Source organism: Hyaena hyaena, unplaced genomic scaffold, assembly GCF_003009895.1.
Source record: "Hyaena hyaena isolate Hyena2069 unplaced genomic scaffold, ASM300989v1 scaffold_388, whole genome shotgun sequence".
NCBI lineage: Eukaryota > Metazoa > Chordata > Mammalia > Carnivora > Hyaenidae > Hyaena > Hyaena hyaena.
This window is the reverse complement of record NW_024081021.1, coordinates 1,254,327-1,271,704: the sequence shown is the minus strand read 5'-3', so window position 1 is coordinate 1,271,704 and position 17,378 is coordinate 1,254,327. Positions and strand designations below refer to the sequence as shown.

The 17,378-nt window shown below is 37.4% G+C and overlaps 1 protein-coding gene across 4 annotated transcripts in view; it reads left to right on the top strand.

Annotated features, from left to right (window-relative positions):
• MAP4K3 (mitogen-activated protein kinase kinase kinase kinase 3) overlaps positions 1-17,378 on the top strand; it is a 194,724-nt gene that overhangs the window by 62,082 nt on the left and 115,264 nt on the right. For all 4 annotated transcript variants that reach the window (XR_005531592.1, XM_039251258.1, XM_039251257.1 and 1 more), the window contains exon 2: positions 3,859-3,916. Coding sequence is in view for 2 of the 4 variants with exons in the window: in XM_039251258.1 (XP_039107189.1) it covers positions 3,859-3,916 (58 nt within the window). In the remaining 2 variants the exon portion in view is untranslated. The remainder of the gene's footprint in view (positions 1-3,858; positions 3,917-17,378) is intronic.

The following is a 17,378-nucleotide window of genomic DNA, read 5'->3' as shown; positions in this document are numbered from 1 at the left end:
ACTCAGGAGTCCCTTGAATTTTGTCTTTAAAGCAGTGGTGTGTATTCCTGAAGAGTTTTCCATTCAAGAGCAATATGATTTCAATATCACTTTCAAAGTAAGTAAAGAATGGTGGGCAAGCCAAGGATGTGGCAGACAACTCCGAGGTCTAGATGCTTAGAATTTGTATCCTCAGTTTGGGGCGCCTGGGTGGTTTAGTCGGTTAGGCGTCCGACTTTCGCTTAGGTCATGATCTCGCGGTTCATGGGTTCGAGCCCCGCATCGGGCTCTGTGCTGACTGCAAGCTCAGAGCCTGGAGCCTGTTTCAGTCTGTGACTCTCTCTCTCTCTGACCCTCCCCTGCTCACGCTGTCTTTCTCTCTCTCTCCTAGAAATAAATAAAACATTAAAAAAAAAAGAATTTGTATCCTCAGTTTTCTGCCCTGAGCAAGTCTTAAATTTTTACATTATTGATACTGAATTAAATTTTTTTTTACTTTAGGGGTGCCTGGGTGGCTCATTCAGTTGAATGAATGTCTGACTCACGATTTGGACTCAGGCCATGGTTCATGGGTTTCAGCCCTGCATCAGGCTCTGGGCTGATAGTGCAGAGCCGCCTTGGAATTTTCTCTCTCCCTCTTTCTCTGTCCCTTCCCCGCTTGTACTTTCTCTTTCTCTTAAAATAAATAAATAAAACTTAAAAAAAATTTTAACTTTGTACACAGTGATGTTTTATAATATTTACCTTGTTCTCATTTTCTTCCTAATAAATTGCTCTGGGTAATTGCAAAAAGATCAGTAGTTGCATAGTATATAATTTAACTCAGTATATAATCTTGACCATTGTAAATTTAGAGACAGCAACATATGATTTAGGCAGAAGACCAAGATTTTTTTTTGAGAGAGAGAGAGAAAGAGAGTGCACGTATGGGAGCAGGGGAGGGCCAGAGGGAGAGGGAGAGAGAGAATCTTAAGCTGGCTCTCTGCTTGGCCTGGAGCTTGATCCACTCCACGTGGGGCTCAGTCTCAGGACCATGAGATCAAAGAATGTGATGCTTGCTTAATGAACTGAGCTTACCAGGAACCCCATGACCAAGATTCTTGATGAATCATAATGCTTTAAAGACTTTTTAGTAATAAATCTTCATTTTTATGCAGAAAAGCTCAGAAATTCAACTTGTCTGGGTTTTTGTTGTAATTTTTCTTTTTTGTGAATTACCTTAATTCTGTCAAATAAAGTTACATGCTGGAAATATTTCAGAAGGTAAAAAGGAGTAGTAATCATTTAGGTGTCTTGTGCTTTTTGTTCATTCTAAAGAATCACAATTTTAAATACTCTTGTTATTCTTAAAATTCTGGAATGATTTAAATTTTGAAAAATTAAAAGTCAAGCCTGTAGTAAACATTGACTTCAGTGTGATAAGTGCTGCTGATAAGTAGTTTACTGTCACAGTTTCTTTGTTAAATTTGTGCTGGTGTTAACTATTAGTAAATCTACTTTTAGAAGAGTGTAGTACATTGTGTACAGTAGCCATTTTGCACACTTTCCATAACTTGTGTTGTCAGTAGACACTGTGCCCTCTTGTGGTCGATTGGGAACAAAATTTCGGCTATAAAAAATCGTCCTGGCTTTCTAGGAGTTCATGTTATCTCTGCTCTTCTGTAATGGAATCACCCATACTCTGAATTTCTTTCAGTGAACAGAAAACAAAACCATGGCATATTTTTAAATGGAGAATTGAGAAGTGGGGAGAATAGCATCGTGTCTTAGTTTATTTGAAGAAGTGCTAGAAAAGATGGGGGTTAGAGGACAGAGTATCTAGGAAGAGCCTGACAGGGCAAGGTCATGAAGTATGAGGAGAAGCAAGTAGTTGTGATAATGTTTGAGAAGATTTTGAGTCCTGTTTCGGTGATAAACCTGAATATTTTACAGGTACACTCTGCTGTCCCTTTACAAAATGCTCCCAGAATGGTGTTCTGATTTTATTTGTGTGTGTGTGTGTGTGTGTGTCTGTCTTCAGCACTTATCTAGCACTATATTGAAATGGCTGTCTCATTTAACAGAAATTATATTTAGTTTGAAATAACTGTTCAAATATGTTTTGTACTGCCTATAATAAGTTGGCCATGATAAGTGTTCATTGGTTATGGGAATTTTTTCAGAAGGAATGAATTTTCCCTGCAAATTTCATTTACATTTTTTTCTTAATTTATATGGGGAGATCTCTCTCTTTTTAAAAAATATTTATTTAATCTCTACAGTCATAGTGGGGCTCAAACTCATGACCCCAAGATCAAGAGGCACCTGCCCTTCCAACTCAGTCAGCCAGGCGCCCCAGTAAAGGGAGATCTTTTTAATACCTTTGTTCTTTGAGTTAAAAGGTTAAATTTTATATTTCAGCCATGCCCATGCCCCATATCTACCTTCCTAGAGTCTTGTCTGACTGTTTTAATCCCCCAGTAGAAGGATTCCATTGTTAATGTTGCTATCATTTCTTGTGGCTGATTCACTGATTTTCACCAATCCATTAATAAGGAAGTGTTGTGGGGCACCTTGCTGGCTTAGTCAGTGGAGCACGTGACTCTTGATCTTGAGGTTGTGAGTTCAGCGTCCACACTGGGTGTATAGACTAGTTTAAAATTAAAAAAAAAAAAACTGGAAAGTTGTTGTAGGTAAGAGCATTTCGGCTCACAGGAATGTATCTTTTTGTGATCAGTGAATTCTTTGTATTGATCTTCATTGGTTGATATGAAAATTAAGTTTCAGTGAGTAGTCTTATGTAACAGTTATAACAGTTGCAAGTAATGTGAAAGTTCTTACCAAATTATAAAACATTTTAAGTTGACAGAATTATTGCCATTTTCATATGAATTGAAAAGACAGCTTCAGCTTATTATTACATAATTATGGTTGTAAATGCCAGCAATCAAATGTTACCAATTGATTCCTTAAATAATTTTTATTTTTAATACATAGCTTATGAAATATATTTGATATTTACTGAACTGCACTTAATTGATTGTACTATCAGTTATGTTTAAACAGATGCGGGGAGAGCTGTTTTTATATTTATTTTATCATTATATGTTTATAAATTATTGGATTTTCGTATTCTAAGATTTTTAAGATTAAAAGTTTAAGGCTTATGGGGCGCCTGGGTGGCTCAATTGGTTAAGCGTCGACTTCAGCTCAGGTTATGATCTCACAGCTTGTGGGTTCGGGCTCTGTGCTGACAGCTAGCTCAGAGCCTGGAGCCTGTTTTGGATTCTGTATCTCCCTCTCTCTCAGACCCTCCACTGCTCATGCTGTCTCTCTCGCTCTCGGAAATAAATTTAAAAAAGAATTTAAAAAAAAGTTTAAGGCTTATTAATCAATTCAAAAAATTTTTTAAATAGTTTATTGTCAAGTTGGTTAATCAGTTCAAAATTTTAAATGGACTTAGAGTGAATGGAAATAGAATGTGATACTTAAAAGCTCAGACTCTGAAATCAGTCTTCTTGGATTAGAATCATTACTGTTGCTTATAAGCAACACGGCCTTGGCAAGTTCTTTAACTTCTCTGTGCTTCAGTTTTGTCATCTGCAAAGTGGATATAATATTAGTACCTACCTTGTAAGATTGTTGTGAGGATAAATGAACTAATAGAAAATACTTAGAATAGTGCCTGGCACAGACTGAAGTCTCTATATGTGTTAATTATTATTATCACTATTATTAAATTTAGACTTGAATTAATGTTGGCATTCATTGTGAAGAATATACTGTTTGCTTTGTATATTTAAATCCCTTTTGCAGTTCTTGCTTTAAACATTATTTCTGTATAACTGAAAATAGTAAACTAAAATGACATTTACAAAATAATCTTTTCTTCTCTTTTAGGCACGGAATGTTAACACTGGTGAATTGGCGGCAATTAAAGTAATAAAACTGGAACCAGGTAAGTTGAAATGTGATGTTTCTTATTGCCATAAGCCACTGTATATCTTTAAGGCTGATTTTAATGATGTTTGGTCAGTATTTTCTGATTGTTCCTAACATCTTCTGGGAAATAGAACTGGGGTCTGTTCTTTCCTCCTCTTCTGTAGACACCTGGCTCAGTTCTTCCTTGAAAAATAACTCATAATTGTGGGAGGAGGAGAACTCCTGAAGAGGCTCTTGCTTCTGAACTCCACTGAGCTAACTTGTCACCAGTGTATAGTGTTGTTTTTCCAGGTTCGCCCTGTCCTGTGCTGACAGGCCCGTGTGAAGCCGGGGAAGGCACTGAGCTGGGACTGCAGTGCCTGAGGTCCAGTTCTGTGTGTCCCGCACTCTTGATGTGTGAACTTGGGCAGGTAGCTTCTCTGAGTCTCCTCCGTTTTCTCAGTCCACATAACCCTCCCATTTGATGAGTCAGTAATATTGTAATACTGGTTACCTTCCAACTTGAGTAGCTTATTGTAGAGCCCCTAGATGACTGCATTTTTTTCTGCTTCAGCTACATTTTTCTCTCTGAAATCCCTACCCCCTGCAAAACCCATGTTTTTCTGAGCTAACTACATACCCTTGTTTATCCTCTCTTAAAAGTTCTTTCTCTTTTTTCTCTTTTCCGTCATAAGCAAGTAGTTGTGCTAGTGTCTAGACTGAGTTCCACAGTGATGGTACTGCCTTTCTCTTGGGTTCCTCCACAACAAATTGATAATTTGGTAAAAATGGGCTTTATCCCTGGTGTTACCAGAAATCCGCTTGGTAGGTTTTTTTGTTTATTTGTTTTGTTTTGTTCTTTAAAGATGGGCAATTTTTTTGAAAAGTCCAGATAATAAAGTATTTTAGGCTTTGTGGACCATATGTGGTCTCTGTACACAGTTCCCCCTCTTTCCTCCCAGTTTGTCTCCTTTCTCCCCCTAAAATGTAAAAACCATCCTTAGCCATTCTTAGCACACCAGGCCACCTGCAGCTGTAGTTTGCCTGCCCTTGATTTAGATCATCAGTAAACTTTTTAGAAGTGCCATTAAGATGAAATTTAAGGACGTGTTGATGGACTGTGATCAGACCACACTCAAATATAATGAATGAAAAAATACTTTCTCAGTTATACATATTTACGGATTTTGTATAGTCTAATTAATACTCTAACATACAAGATAGTTTTTTCTTTGAATCTCCTCTATTTTTAGGGGATATTTGAGGTTGGTGAAATCTGAGGTTTAAAAAAAAAATGAAGATCTGGCAGTTGAAGCAGGGCCTTCATTTGTAATCAGTAAGAAGTAGCTATGTTATTTGATGAAATCGTCTCTAATTAGAAGTAGCTTGTACATGCATCATTCCTTCAAATCAGTTTAGTATCTTCTCTTTCAGGTCTTCCTGCTCCTGATCTGAGTAAGAGGACTCTTCTGCGTGAATAGCTCCCTTATAGCACTTAACCACATCTGTACTGTCATTCTAGAAATGCCTTTCTTTGTTCCAAGGCTTTAATCAAGTTTGTATCCATAGCACTGAGCTTAGTGTTTGGTACACAGTACTTGTTCAGTACCTCTTAAAATTTCCTTTAAACAATTAGGAACTTGAAAAATCTTACTGTTCATCAAGTCATTTGTTTTCTGACTAATGCAGTGTTTGTGTTGTTATGATGTTAATCTTAAACACTGCCATGCCTATATTGATCACTGTTTTAAAAGAAAATACAGTTAAATTTAAAAAATCGTGTTCTATCCATAGATAACAAGGGTTATTATCATTTATATGTTGCTAGAAGTAACTTTAAGTTTAGTTAACATTGGATTCTCTACCTAGATCTTCATTAGAAGCCACCTGACTTTTAATATTTAATTTATTTGCTTTAATTTCATGTATCACTTGTTGTTGAGCTTGAAATACATGGTCCGATGTTTAAAAACACAAGTCTAAAGCCGGGCTACTTTGATTGTAGTCCTGGCTTGACCATATTGCTTAAGCTTTCTGGTTCTGTTTCCTGATCTCTAAAATGGAAGTAATTACAGTAGCTTCCTCTTAAGATTGTTGTAGGGATTAAATGAGCTAATATATCTAAAGCACTTAAAATAGTGTCTGGAACAAAGTACTGTAGTACCTTGTATAGTAAGTAGCTGTTATTACTTCTAACAGTTCTACAGTTCTTGAGATAAGACCGACCATATATTCCATCTATACCAGCCACCCTCTTCCCATTCGTAATTTTGAATGAGATCCCAAATATCAAATCATTACTATTTCAAGCATGTACAGCTAAATACTCAAAATATAACTCAAAAAATACCCAAAATATAACCACAAACAGGAACCCTTACAGGAACATTAATTGGTACATCTACTTTGGGAAAACTGTTTGGAATTTTCTTAAAAAGTTAAACATTGCTTTGCCAAAATGACCCAGCAGTTCTTCTCTTGTGCATCTGCCTACACAGTTTTCATGTACAAGCTCATAGTAGCATTATTCACGGTAGCCTGAAGTTGGAAACAACTGCTCATCAACTGGTAAATGAAGAGACAAAATAGGTTTATAAAATGAAATACTATTCAGCAGTAAAAAGAAACAAACTGCTGATGAGTCCAATGACATGAATGAACCTAAAAACATGCTAAGTGAAAGGAGCCAGACACAAGAGACCACATAGTGTATGATTCCTCTTATGTGAACTGTTCAGAAGAGGCAAATCTGTAGTCAGAAAGAGTGTGTGTGGGGTGGGGGGGGGCGGGGAGACTAACAGTTAATGGACACGAGGAGTCTTATTCTAAACTGGTTTATAGTAATGGTTCCATACCTTGGTAGGTTACTAAAAAAACCCTATTGTACACTTGGTAAGAATGAATTCCATGATTTTAAAATATGCCTTAATAAAGTGATCAAAATATATAACAACAATACTGTTGTTGCCTTTCAACAATTTTAATAATAATTTCCTAATAACACAAAAGCCCCACACACTGCAGTTAGTTGATATGGCTCGTTTCTTTTATATTTGTAGATTCCTTCTTTATCTCTTCTTCTTTTTAAAAAAAAAATCTTTTTTCCTTGCAATTTTTTTGTTGAAAAAACTAGGTTATTTGTCATGTAGAAGTATTCCCTTAGTCTGGATTTTGCTGATTATCTCCCCGTGGTGTCACTTAATATGTTCTTCTGCAAGCTGGTAACTAGCCTGAGAGGATTGATAAGATGGAGACTAGATTTGGAATGTGGTGGAGGGAGACACCTTCTTGGTGGTATGTTCACAGCTTTCTAAATTAAAATTCTGATGGCCTGCCTATGACTTTTTGAAAAACAAAAACCAAATCTGAAATACTTAAGTGTAATGTAATGAAGAATTACATCCAGAGTTTGTTATTTTGTTTCTTTTTTTTTTTTTTTTTAAACAACTGATATCCAATTTGAGCCTGAAACTAAATGAGGACTTATTCAGACATGTGGACAAAATTGTTTGCTTAAGTATAAAGTTAGTCTGTCTATGTCACTGGGACTTACAGTCTTATTCATGTAGCTTTAATTTATATTTGGTTTCCTCAGTCATCCTTTGATTAACCAAAGCCTATAACATTTTCTTAAAGTTTTGGTTTTTTTTTTAATGTTCTTATTTTATTCTTGAGAGAGAGAGAGAGAGAGAGAGACAGAGTGCGAGTGGGGAGGGGCAGAGAGAGAGGGAGATAGAATCTGAAGCAGGCTCCAGGCTCTGAGCTGTCAGCACAGAGGCTGACGCGGGGCTCGAACTCATGGAGTATGAGATCATGACCTGAGCCGAACGAAGTCTGATGCCCAACCAACTGAGCCACCGAGGCGCCGCTTAAAGTTTTCATTTGAATTCCACTTAGTTAACATACAGTGTAATAAAAGTAAAAAAACTATAGTTAAAAATAAGAACCTAAGTATCATTCATTATTCTACCAAGTGTATGAACACTGTCAACAAATACAGTTAATCAAAGAAGAAACTAAGCATCATTCATCATTCTTCCAGGTGTATGCATACTGTCAACTTCTGGTGATTTTCTCTGGATTTTCTTGTAGGTTTATATACAGACATCCACACATACATATACATATAGGAACACACACATTTATGTAGACCACAAAGGGCAGGTTGAAGTTCAAAGACTGGCAAGAATATACTACTGAGGCCAGCTTAATTTGCTTGTCTCCCACTGAACTGGTGAACAGGCATTACAAAGAACAAGTAAGATAAGGATGCCCATGAGTGGACATAGCTCACCAGGGTATCCCAGGTCCTCACAGAGGTGGGCTAAACTGGTGGTCTGCGGTGAGGAATTTGTCAGCCACAAAACCTGGTTTGTCATCATTTATGCTTTCAGGCTTGAAGAGCGACATCATCTATAGTCAGCAAGTGGTGTAGCTGCTATTAGAAAAGGCAATTATTTGTTGTGACACTATTCTGTGCTTTTGTGTTCCATTTCTTGCTGTGTCCTTGGACCTAAGGGACACTTGGCCATCACCTGCCATACACATTATTCGTATGAGTACACATTATTCATATAAAGGACTTATTTTGTATGTTTGTTTCAGCTCAGGTCATGATCTCATGATTGGTGAGTTCGAGCCCCACATCAGGCTCTTTGCTGGCAGTGTGGAGCCTGCTTGGGATTCTGTCTCCGTCTTGGGATTCTCTCTCTGCCCCTTCCCTGCTCAACTCTCTCTTTGCCTCTCCATAATAAACATTAAAAAAAATAATAAAATGTCTAATTAAAAAAATAAAGGTGATGTGCTTATGAGGGATGATGAGATGCTCCTGTGAATAGGGTGAGGCTGAAGTAGAGATTGTTGTAGCTGAGCAGGTCTTGGATCCAAGAGGCCCGAGTGTTTTGATGATCATTTATGAGGATGTTGAGGTCACCAAAATGAGTGAAGTAGTGATGGTGGAGAGAATGACCCAGGTGCCACAGTGTCTGTGTGTGAGGGAGGATGGCTAAGAATTTCAGAAATGTGGCTACAAGGAGTAAGAGGTGATAGATACCCTGTGACGGCAGCCACTGCAGGAGAAGCTGGGCTTTGAAGGAGAAAGGAGGAGGGCTGTTTGGAAGCAACAGCGAGGATGGAGGATATCTACCCGGCTTCTAGGGCCTGTAGGGTATGGGCTGTGGATGAGCACATTTCCATACCTTGAGAGGACTGAAGAGGAAGCAGAGTCCCGGGGGAAAGCCAGGTTGCAATCGGAATGTGAAGGTGAAAGGAACCTGAAGACAAGCTGGAGGACAAAGAGGAGGCCCTGATGACCTGTGAGATCAGAGGATGCCCATTTTTCTATTGAGATACTTGTCTCTTATGGGTTTTCTTTTTTTAAAAGAACACTTCAGGGGCGCCTGGGTGGCTCAGTCGGTTAAGAGTTTGACTTCGGCTCAGGTTATGATCTCATGGCGCTTGAGTTTCGAGCCCCACGTCAGGCTCTGTGGGCTCTGTGCTGCCAGCTCAGAGCTTGGAGCTGCTTCAGATGGTCTCCCTCTTCCTCTGGCTCTCCCTCCTTGCACTCTGTCTCTCTCTCAAATATAACTAAACATTTTTAAAAATTTTTTAAGAAGAACACTCTAAAAAATGTTTATTTATTTATTTTGAGAGAGAGTGGGATGGGTGAGAAAGAATCTGAAGCAGGTTCTGCGCTGTCAGTGCAGAGCCAGACTCAGGGCTCGAATCCACAAACTGTGAGATCATGACCTGAGCTGAGATCAAGAGTCTGATGCTTAACTGACAGCCAGTCAGGGGACCCTATTTATTGATTTTTTTAAAAAGTCTTTTTCTATCACAGATTTTAATCCTTGTGTAAATTGCAATTTTTTTTCCTGGTATGCCTTTAATTTTTAATGACTTTTGGATACAGATGAGTTTTTACTTCATATGTAGCTAAATCTATCGCTGTTTTTCTTTATGCTCTGAAGGGCTTGCTCATTCTCACTGTTTATTTTTATGTGTGTATGTATTTTATATTCACTTGACTGTTATTGTTGTACTTTTTTTCAACATTTAAATCTTTGATCCATATGGAATTATTGTGGTGTATATATGACCTGAAGTAAAGGTCGAACTTGACCTTTTTTTTTGTTTTCTTGCATAGTTAAGTCCAGCATTTTAGTCCTTCAGTATAATTGGGTCTGTTCTGGGCTTTCTATTTTAATTTAAGGAATTGCCTATTTATTTTGTTGCTAATGACACACTGAAACTAGATTTTAAAATAGTACTTGTTCTTGGGGCAGATTGATGCAAACAATATTTTTATAGGATTGATAGTGGTATATTGTTTGGACAGAGGTAAATAATGTAAGGTATTCAGTGACACTGGAAAATAACAATATAGGTAAATTTTCTAAAACCCTCCCTTAAATTGCAAAACTTATTTTGACTGTTACGTTTGTAAATATTCCTCAAATGCACTTATCTCAAATAGCATGCTGAGAGTAGTGTACTTATCATGATGTAACTGATAGTTGTAAGTTAAATCCTCAACAGCTCAGGAAAGAGAAATGTTGCCTCTCAGAAAAAGGCTGTCAGTGGCATTTTTTCCTGTCCTTTGTTGTCACTTCGTGCTTGTTTTTTCAATGAGCATTTACTGACCTGCATTAAGATAAGTGAAAAGACACAATTCTTTTTTTTTTTTTTTATGTTTTTTTATTTATTTCTAGGAGAGAGAGAAAGAGAGACAGCGTGAGCAGGGGAGGGTCAGAGAGAGAGGGAGTCACAGACTGAAACAGGCTCCAGGCTCTGAGCTGGCAGTCAGCACAGAGCCCGACGCGGGGCTCGAACCCACGAACCGCGAGGTCATGACCTAAGCGAAAGTCGGACGCTTAACCGACTAAGCCACCCAGGCGCCCCGAAAAGACACAATTCTTAATTTTGAAGTGTTAGCCCCTTATACCTGCCTCCTTAACCTGCTGTTTCTGTTGCATTTTTGGCCAGGAGATTGGACAGTCAGATTTGTTAAAATTGTTTTTACTGAAAAACTAAATGATGCTATGAATTTATCAGAACTTTCCTTTGAGCTTTGAGTCCTCTCTTTTGCCTTTACTTTGCAAGTTACTTTTTGTCCATGCCTGGTTCTCATTTATGTTCTGCAAAGTTAATTACTAAGTAAATGCTTAGTTTTGAAGTCTGATTGTTATTTTGGAAGAGTTTCTGTGATGGGTAGCAGGAATCAGAGAGTGGTGTGATGGTGAAGGAATAATGGTTTAGAATGTAGACTTTGGACCCAGAGTGCTTTGGTTGTAGTTGAGACTCCATCATAGTAAGCTCCCTGACCTTTGCAAATTACTTAACCTCTCTGTTTTTATACCCTTCTGCAAAGTGGGGATAGGAGTAGTTCCGATTCATAGGGTTGTGAAAATTAGGTAGTTTAATACATTTAAAGTACTTAAAATAGCTATTATTTTTAGTAGAGACTTCAAGTTAAAAACTTTAAAGTCTATATTCATGTATTGTACAATTGAAATGAATAGAGTTAAGCTATTTATTATGGTCTTTTTTTTCATTCTAGGTAACAAATGCAGTAACTGATTTCTTAAACTATCTGCTGACTTAATCCTATCCGTTATTATTCTCTTTTGCCCCAACACACACGCATATGTCTTAAACACATGGTAGAGCTCCTTAGAGACATTTATGTGCTTTGGGTTATAATTTTCTTTGTGATAATCTGGTGGCTGTGGAATAAGGCAAGCGTGGGAAATTATTTCCTTCAGCTTATTTTCTTTATAATGACTACTCAAATGCAATGAAATAAAGTTTAAGAATTGCCTTTTTTGAACTTAAATATTCTGTCCAGAGTAGGCTATAAAATATTTGTTGGAGGTGGGTTTTTTCTTTTAGTTATAACCTTGAGACTTTGTATAGTTCTAGGCACATAAATGTTCAGAGGGATGTTATTGAATGAATACTAGTGATCAGCTATTTAAGTATCAGATACTGTATATGATAGGCTAAAATTTCCAGAATGATGACTTTTTTTAATGCAAAAACATTTTTAATGTAAGAAAAAAACAAACTTAAGAGTTCAGTTGCTAAGATTCTTATACATTGCAGAAAAAGTAACTTTCTAGCCTTTTGTAACCTACCGATCCTAATTTCTGGAGAAAATGGAGAAGAGCTTTTGTTATTTGTAAGACAAAATCTAATTTCATGATAAACAAAATTCTTCTTTAAAAAATTCAGTATAGCTAGCGTACATGTATATATCTATATAGAGAGAGTTATATTAGTTTAAGGTGCACAGTGTAGCTCTTCAACAATTCTATACTTTATTCTGTGCTCATTGTGATACGTGTACTCTTAATCCCCTTCACTTGTTTCCTCCAGCTCCCACCCATTTTCCCTCTGGTAACCATCAGTTTGTTTTCTATAAGAGTGCGTTTCTATAAGAGTCCGTTCTTTCCAGAGCCTGTGCTATTACGTATATTGCCTTACAGATACTTCATGGAATGTTGAGAATAATTCCTGGTTCTCTAGCAGTGTTCTTTGAAAGTTTTGCTTCTCTATAGGACCCATGTTCATTTATTTTTAATTTTTAATTAAAAATTTTTATATGTTATATTTAAGATAATTGCAGACTGTAGAAAAAAATTAAAAGAACAGTACAAAGAATTTTGGTATTTCACCCAGATTTCTCAATACTCAGTTTATTATTATTATTATTATTATTTTTAATTTTTTTAAATGTTTTATTCATTTCTAGGAGAGAGAGAGAGACAGCGTGAGCAGGGGAGGGTCAGAGAGAGAGGGAGTCACAGACTGAAACAGGCTCCAGGCTCTGAGCTGGCAGTCAGCACAGAGCCCGACGCGGGGCTCGAACCCACGAACCGTGAGATCATGACCTAAGCGAAAGTCGGACGCTTAACCAACTAAGCCACCCAGGCGCCCCTCAGTTTATTATTTTTGCTATATCATTCCTACACTAAAAGATACCCTGTTCCCCTGAATACTGTAGTGTGCATTTCCTTTAACAATGAAATGTTATTGTTTTACATAACAGTGCAGTGATCAAAATCAGGAAATTAAGGCTGATACGATGCTATTATTTAAAACCCAGGCCTTACTCAGATTTTGTCCTTTTGCCCCAATATCCTTTTAAGGCAAAAGAAAATCCAACATCATGTGTTGCATTCAGTTCCAGGTCTCTTGAGTTTCCTTGAATCTGAAAGAGTTTTTGAGCCTTTGTTTTGGATTCTAGATGTAGTTACTGCTACTGAAGCGTCCTTGTTACCAGGCTGCCTTAAGGGATAGAGTTGGGAAATGGAGGCCCTATGTGTGTGCACACAAATACAGATTTACCCATACCTCACCCTCCCCTCGTCCCCTCTGCCTGTCTAAAACCAATACCAGTCTAATACTACACGGTTCAGTTTCTTCTTTTCATATTTGTAACTCTCTTCTCCAGTAGAGAAAGTTTCTGTTATCCACAGTATATTCATTTCTTTGCTTAATCCTTGAACACAGAAGTAATTTCAAAATTGTTAATCCATGTCTCTTTTGAGAAATCAGCTACTAACTAGAAGTCCTTGTTTGTTTAGAGTTTGTTCTGTTCATCTTTAGAACATGTACTGTTCTGATGTTTGGTTCCCTACCCCCCTTTCCCTTTCAGAGTGCTTATGCTATTCATTTGAAGTCTGTGTGGTGTATTAATTTCCTAGGGCTGCAATAACTAAATACCACAAACTAGATGGCTTAAAGCAACAGAAATTTATTCTCTCTCAGTTCTGGGAGGCTGGAAATTGGAAATTAAGGTGTCAGTAGAATTGATTCTTTCTAAGAACTCGAGAGAGAATATGTTCCATGCTTCTCCTTCAGTTCCTGATGATGGCCAGCAATCCATGGTGTGCCTTGGCTTATAGAAGGTTCAAATCTCTGCCTTTGTCATCACATAGTGTGCTCCCTGTGTCCAAATGTTTCCTTTATGTAAGGACACCAGTCATAGAGATCACCCTAAAGGCCTCATCTTGACTTGATTACTGTAAAGACCCTATTTCCAAGTAGGGTCATATTTATAAGTACTAGAGGTTAAGACTTTACCATATTTTTTGAGGGGGACCCAATTCAACCCATGATAGCCAGCCAGTTCATTTGTTTCTATTTGTATTCATTTTGGAGATGTCTGCCTCATCTTTAATTTTATTTATTTTCTTTTAGAGTGTTTTTAGAGCTTATGAAACTTTAACATGATTCTAAAAGGCAGAACTATACAAAAAGGATTATTTAAGGAAGTATTATGTTTCTGTCCTTTTTACCCTATTCCTGCTCATCCCCTATTAATAACCACTGTCTTTGGTCTTGGGTTTATCCTTTCCATGTTTTCTTGTTATGCCGTTTTGTTTGTTTGTTTATTTGTTTTTGTTTTTTACCCAAAGGAGCAGATACATGAATATTTTCTTGTTTTCATTTTTTTATTTCATAAAAGGTAGCATACTATAGATAGATATCTCTTTGAATTTTGTTCTTTTCACTTAGCAACATGTCAGGGAAATCACTCCACAACAATTTCCAGAAGTCTTTCTCATTCTATATAATACTGTGTGTATATACACACACACAGAGACCCCAAGGTAATTCAGTCACTGTCCCATGAGTGAGCATTAGGTTGCAGTGTGTCACATTTACAAATAATGCTGCTTGGAAAATTTATGTCCTCCACATTGAAAAATGCTACAAGGAAGCCTCAGAAACATGCCAAAATGAAGGAAGCCAGACACAGTGGGTCTCTTGGCGTATGGTTCCATTTATATGAAACATACAGACTAAGTAAACCCTTAGAGACAGAAAGCAGATTTGTGGTTGCTGGGGAAGAGGGGGAAATGGGAACTGACTGCTTAAGGGTATAGGGTCTCCTTTAGGGGTGATGAAAGTGTCTTAGAATTAGATAGAGGTGATGGTGGCACAGCATTGTGAATGTACTAAATGCCACTGAATTGTACACTTTGTTATATGGATTTCACCTCAAAACTATGTATTATCCATAAATTAAAATAGTCACTTATTTTATTTTTCTGATGGGTGTTGGTGCTTTGACATTTCAGCCCGTGGAATGGGCAGTGCATCTTCAAATGTGTCCCACAAAAAAGATACTCTGAGGTTCATCATTTTAATGATGGTGTGTGTAATGTATATACGTTGTCTTCTCACACATTTTTTGGTTGCTTCATCAGAATTTAAAGTAGTTTTCTTTACCTCTTCTGTCTCTCATTTTGCAGAGCTTTTGGGTTATGTTTTGTTTTTGTCTTACACTGGATAAAGTTGAAGCCTAATGATGCTGGAGCTTAAAGTATCTGTGGGGAATTGAGGGTATGGTCAGGGATGGGAGTGGATCGTAAAGGATGGAAGCTAGAAAGATATTAAGGCCAGATTGTATTCCATGACACCTCCTGTGCTATGTCAAAACGTCTGGAGCTGTGGGTCATAAAAGGTTATAAGGGAGGAGACTAAAAGTATTTATCCTGTGTTTTAAAGATAATTGGCAGTAGTAATGTGACAAATGTACTGAAATGTAAGTTAATACTGGAAATAGGAAGAGCAGTTAAGAATTACATTGGGAAAGGTTTTAGGGTTCAGGTTAACTGCCATACAAAGAAACTACAAAATAAAGTGACCTAAGTAAGATAGACATTTATTTCTCTCTCATGTAACAGTTCTGAAGTGAGCCCAGGTTGGTACGGCAGTACTGTTACATAAGCTTATTCAGGGATGCATGGTCCTTCCATTTTATGCCATCACCCCAGTAGAGCACACATTCACATGTGTCCATCTTCATCTTGCAGGAAGAGAGAGATATTTTAAGGGAAGCAACTTTTCTTTTAAGTAATGAGGGTGGAAATCACACACCAGTTCTGCTCATCTTTCATTCCTGGAAACTTGGTTACATGGTCTCACAGATTCATGAAAGGCTAGGAAATGTATTCTTTAGCCTGACAGCTATGTCCAAGAGGGAAAGAATGGCTATGGGAGGTAGTAGTCTACCCCAAGAGGCATTTTGACTGTTATTATGAGGATTTGAACCAAGGTAGTTATAATAGGACTGGAATTGAGAGGTATTTAGGAAGTAGAATGAAAGAGAGAATGTATTTCCATTCACTTGAGATATGTTGATTATGAGGTGTGTAGAGATTGTGTAGATGTACAGTTGTCAGTAAGATCTACAGGCCTGGAGCTCAGGAGAGAAGTCTTGGCTGGATGCCTGAATTTGAAAATCATTGGTGTTAGGTAGTAGTTGTAGTTGGAGAGTTTCAAAAAGAAGGAAGGGGTTGCTAATATTAAATGCTGCTTCAGAATTGATAAGAGGCCTTGGATTTGGGTCTTAGAATGACATGGACCTTTGCAAGAGTACTTTCAATAGAGTCCTGGGATGCAAAATAGATTGGGTTGAGGAATGAATGGAAGTCATGAAAAGGAAACAAAGTTCCTTGAAGAACTTTGGCTGTGCAAAGCAATAGGGGGCTGGTTTAACAGGGGAGAGGAAAGTTAAGGGAGAGTTTTTACATTGAAGTAAGTCTGAGGATGTTTGTAGCCTGAAAGGAAAGGAGTGGTGGTAGAGAGAATGAGGTTATCAAAGAGAATATAATATAGTAAATGATGAAGCAAGGTTCTGGGAGGGCTTGGAGGAGAAAGGATCAGGTGGTACCTCTTTTGAAAAGGAAGAGACTACCTCTTTTGGGATCGTATCTTTGTAAAGGGCCAGGAGTATAAATTAGCTTTAAGGTTGAATGGAGGGTAGTAAAAGGAGATCTCTACTAGGGGGCCTCCATTTTCTCAGATGGAGGAAGCTTTGTCTTCGCTGAGAATGAAGTAGAGGTAGAGAAGTCGGATATCTGAGGAATAATGGAAATGACTTTTTGTTGTTGTCTTAGGAACCACTGTAGGAAAATAGAAGAAACTAACGAGTTACCAGTGATGGGATTGTTGTACAGTGTTGTACGCCTGTCTGAAGTTAGAAATAAACCATTTTTTGTTTCCATTAACATATCTATGTTACTGCTCAACAACTATCATTAGTTAGAACATTGCCTGAAAACATTATGCCATCAATTTTCACCAATTAAAAGTTTCTCTTTTCTCTAGAAATTAGAATTAAGGGGAAATTAGTGTTAAGAGAACTAGACAAGGTAGTACTCTAATGTAGGTAAACTTGTCTCTTTCAAAAACTGCTCATTAGTGAAATTCCTGTCCCTGTAATGTTAATTATGCATCCATACTACCTGTTCTCCAGAGTCTCTGAGGATAATAAACATATATTCATAATTTATCTTTAGCTTTACTCACAAAGTAAGTAAAAAGAACCACCCAGTAATACTAAGATAAATGTTTAATGAGAGGTAGAAGTAGTACTTTTATAGAAAAGAGAAAAGCAGTACAGAGATATGTCACTCTATAAGGTCATCCTTTTGTATAAGTCTTCGTGATTCCAGGTGTGTAATGCAAATCAGTGATTCATTCCT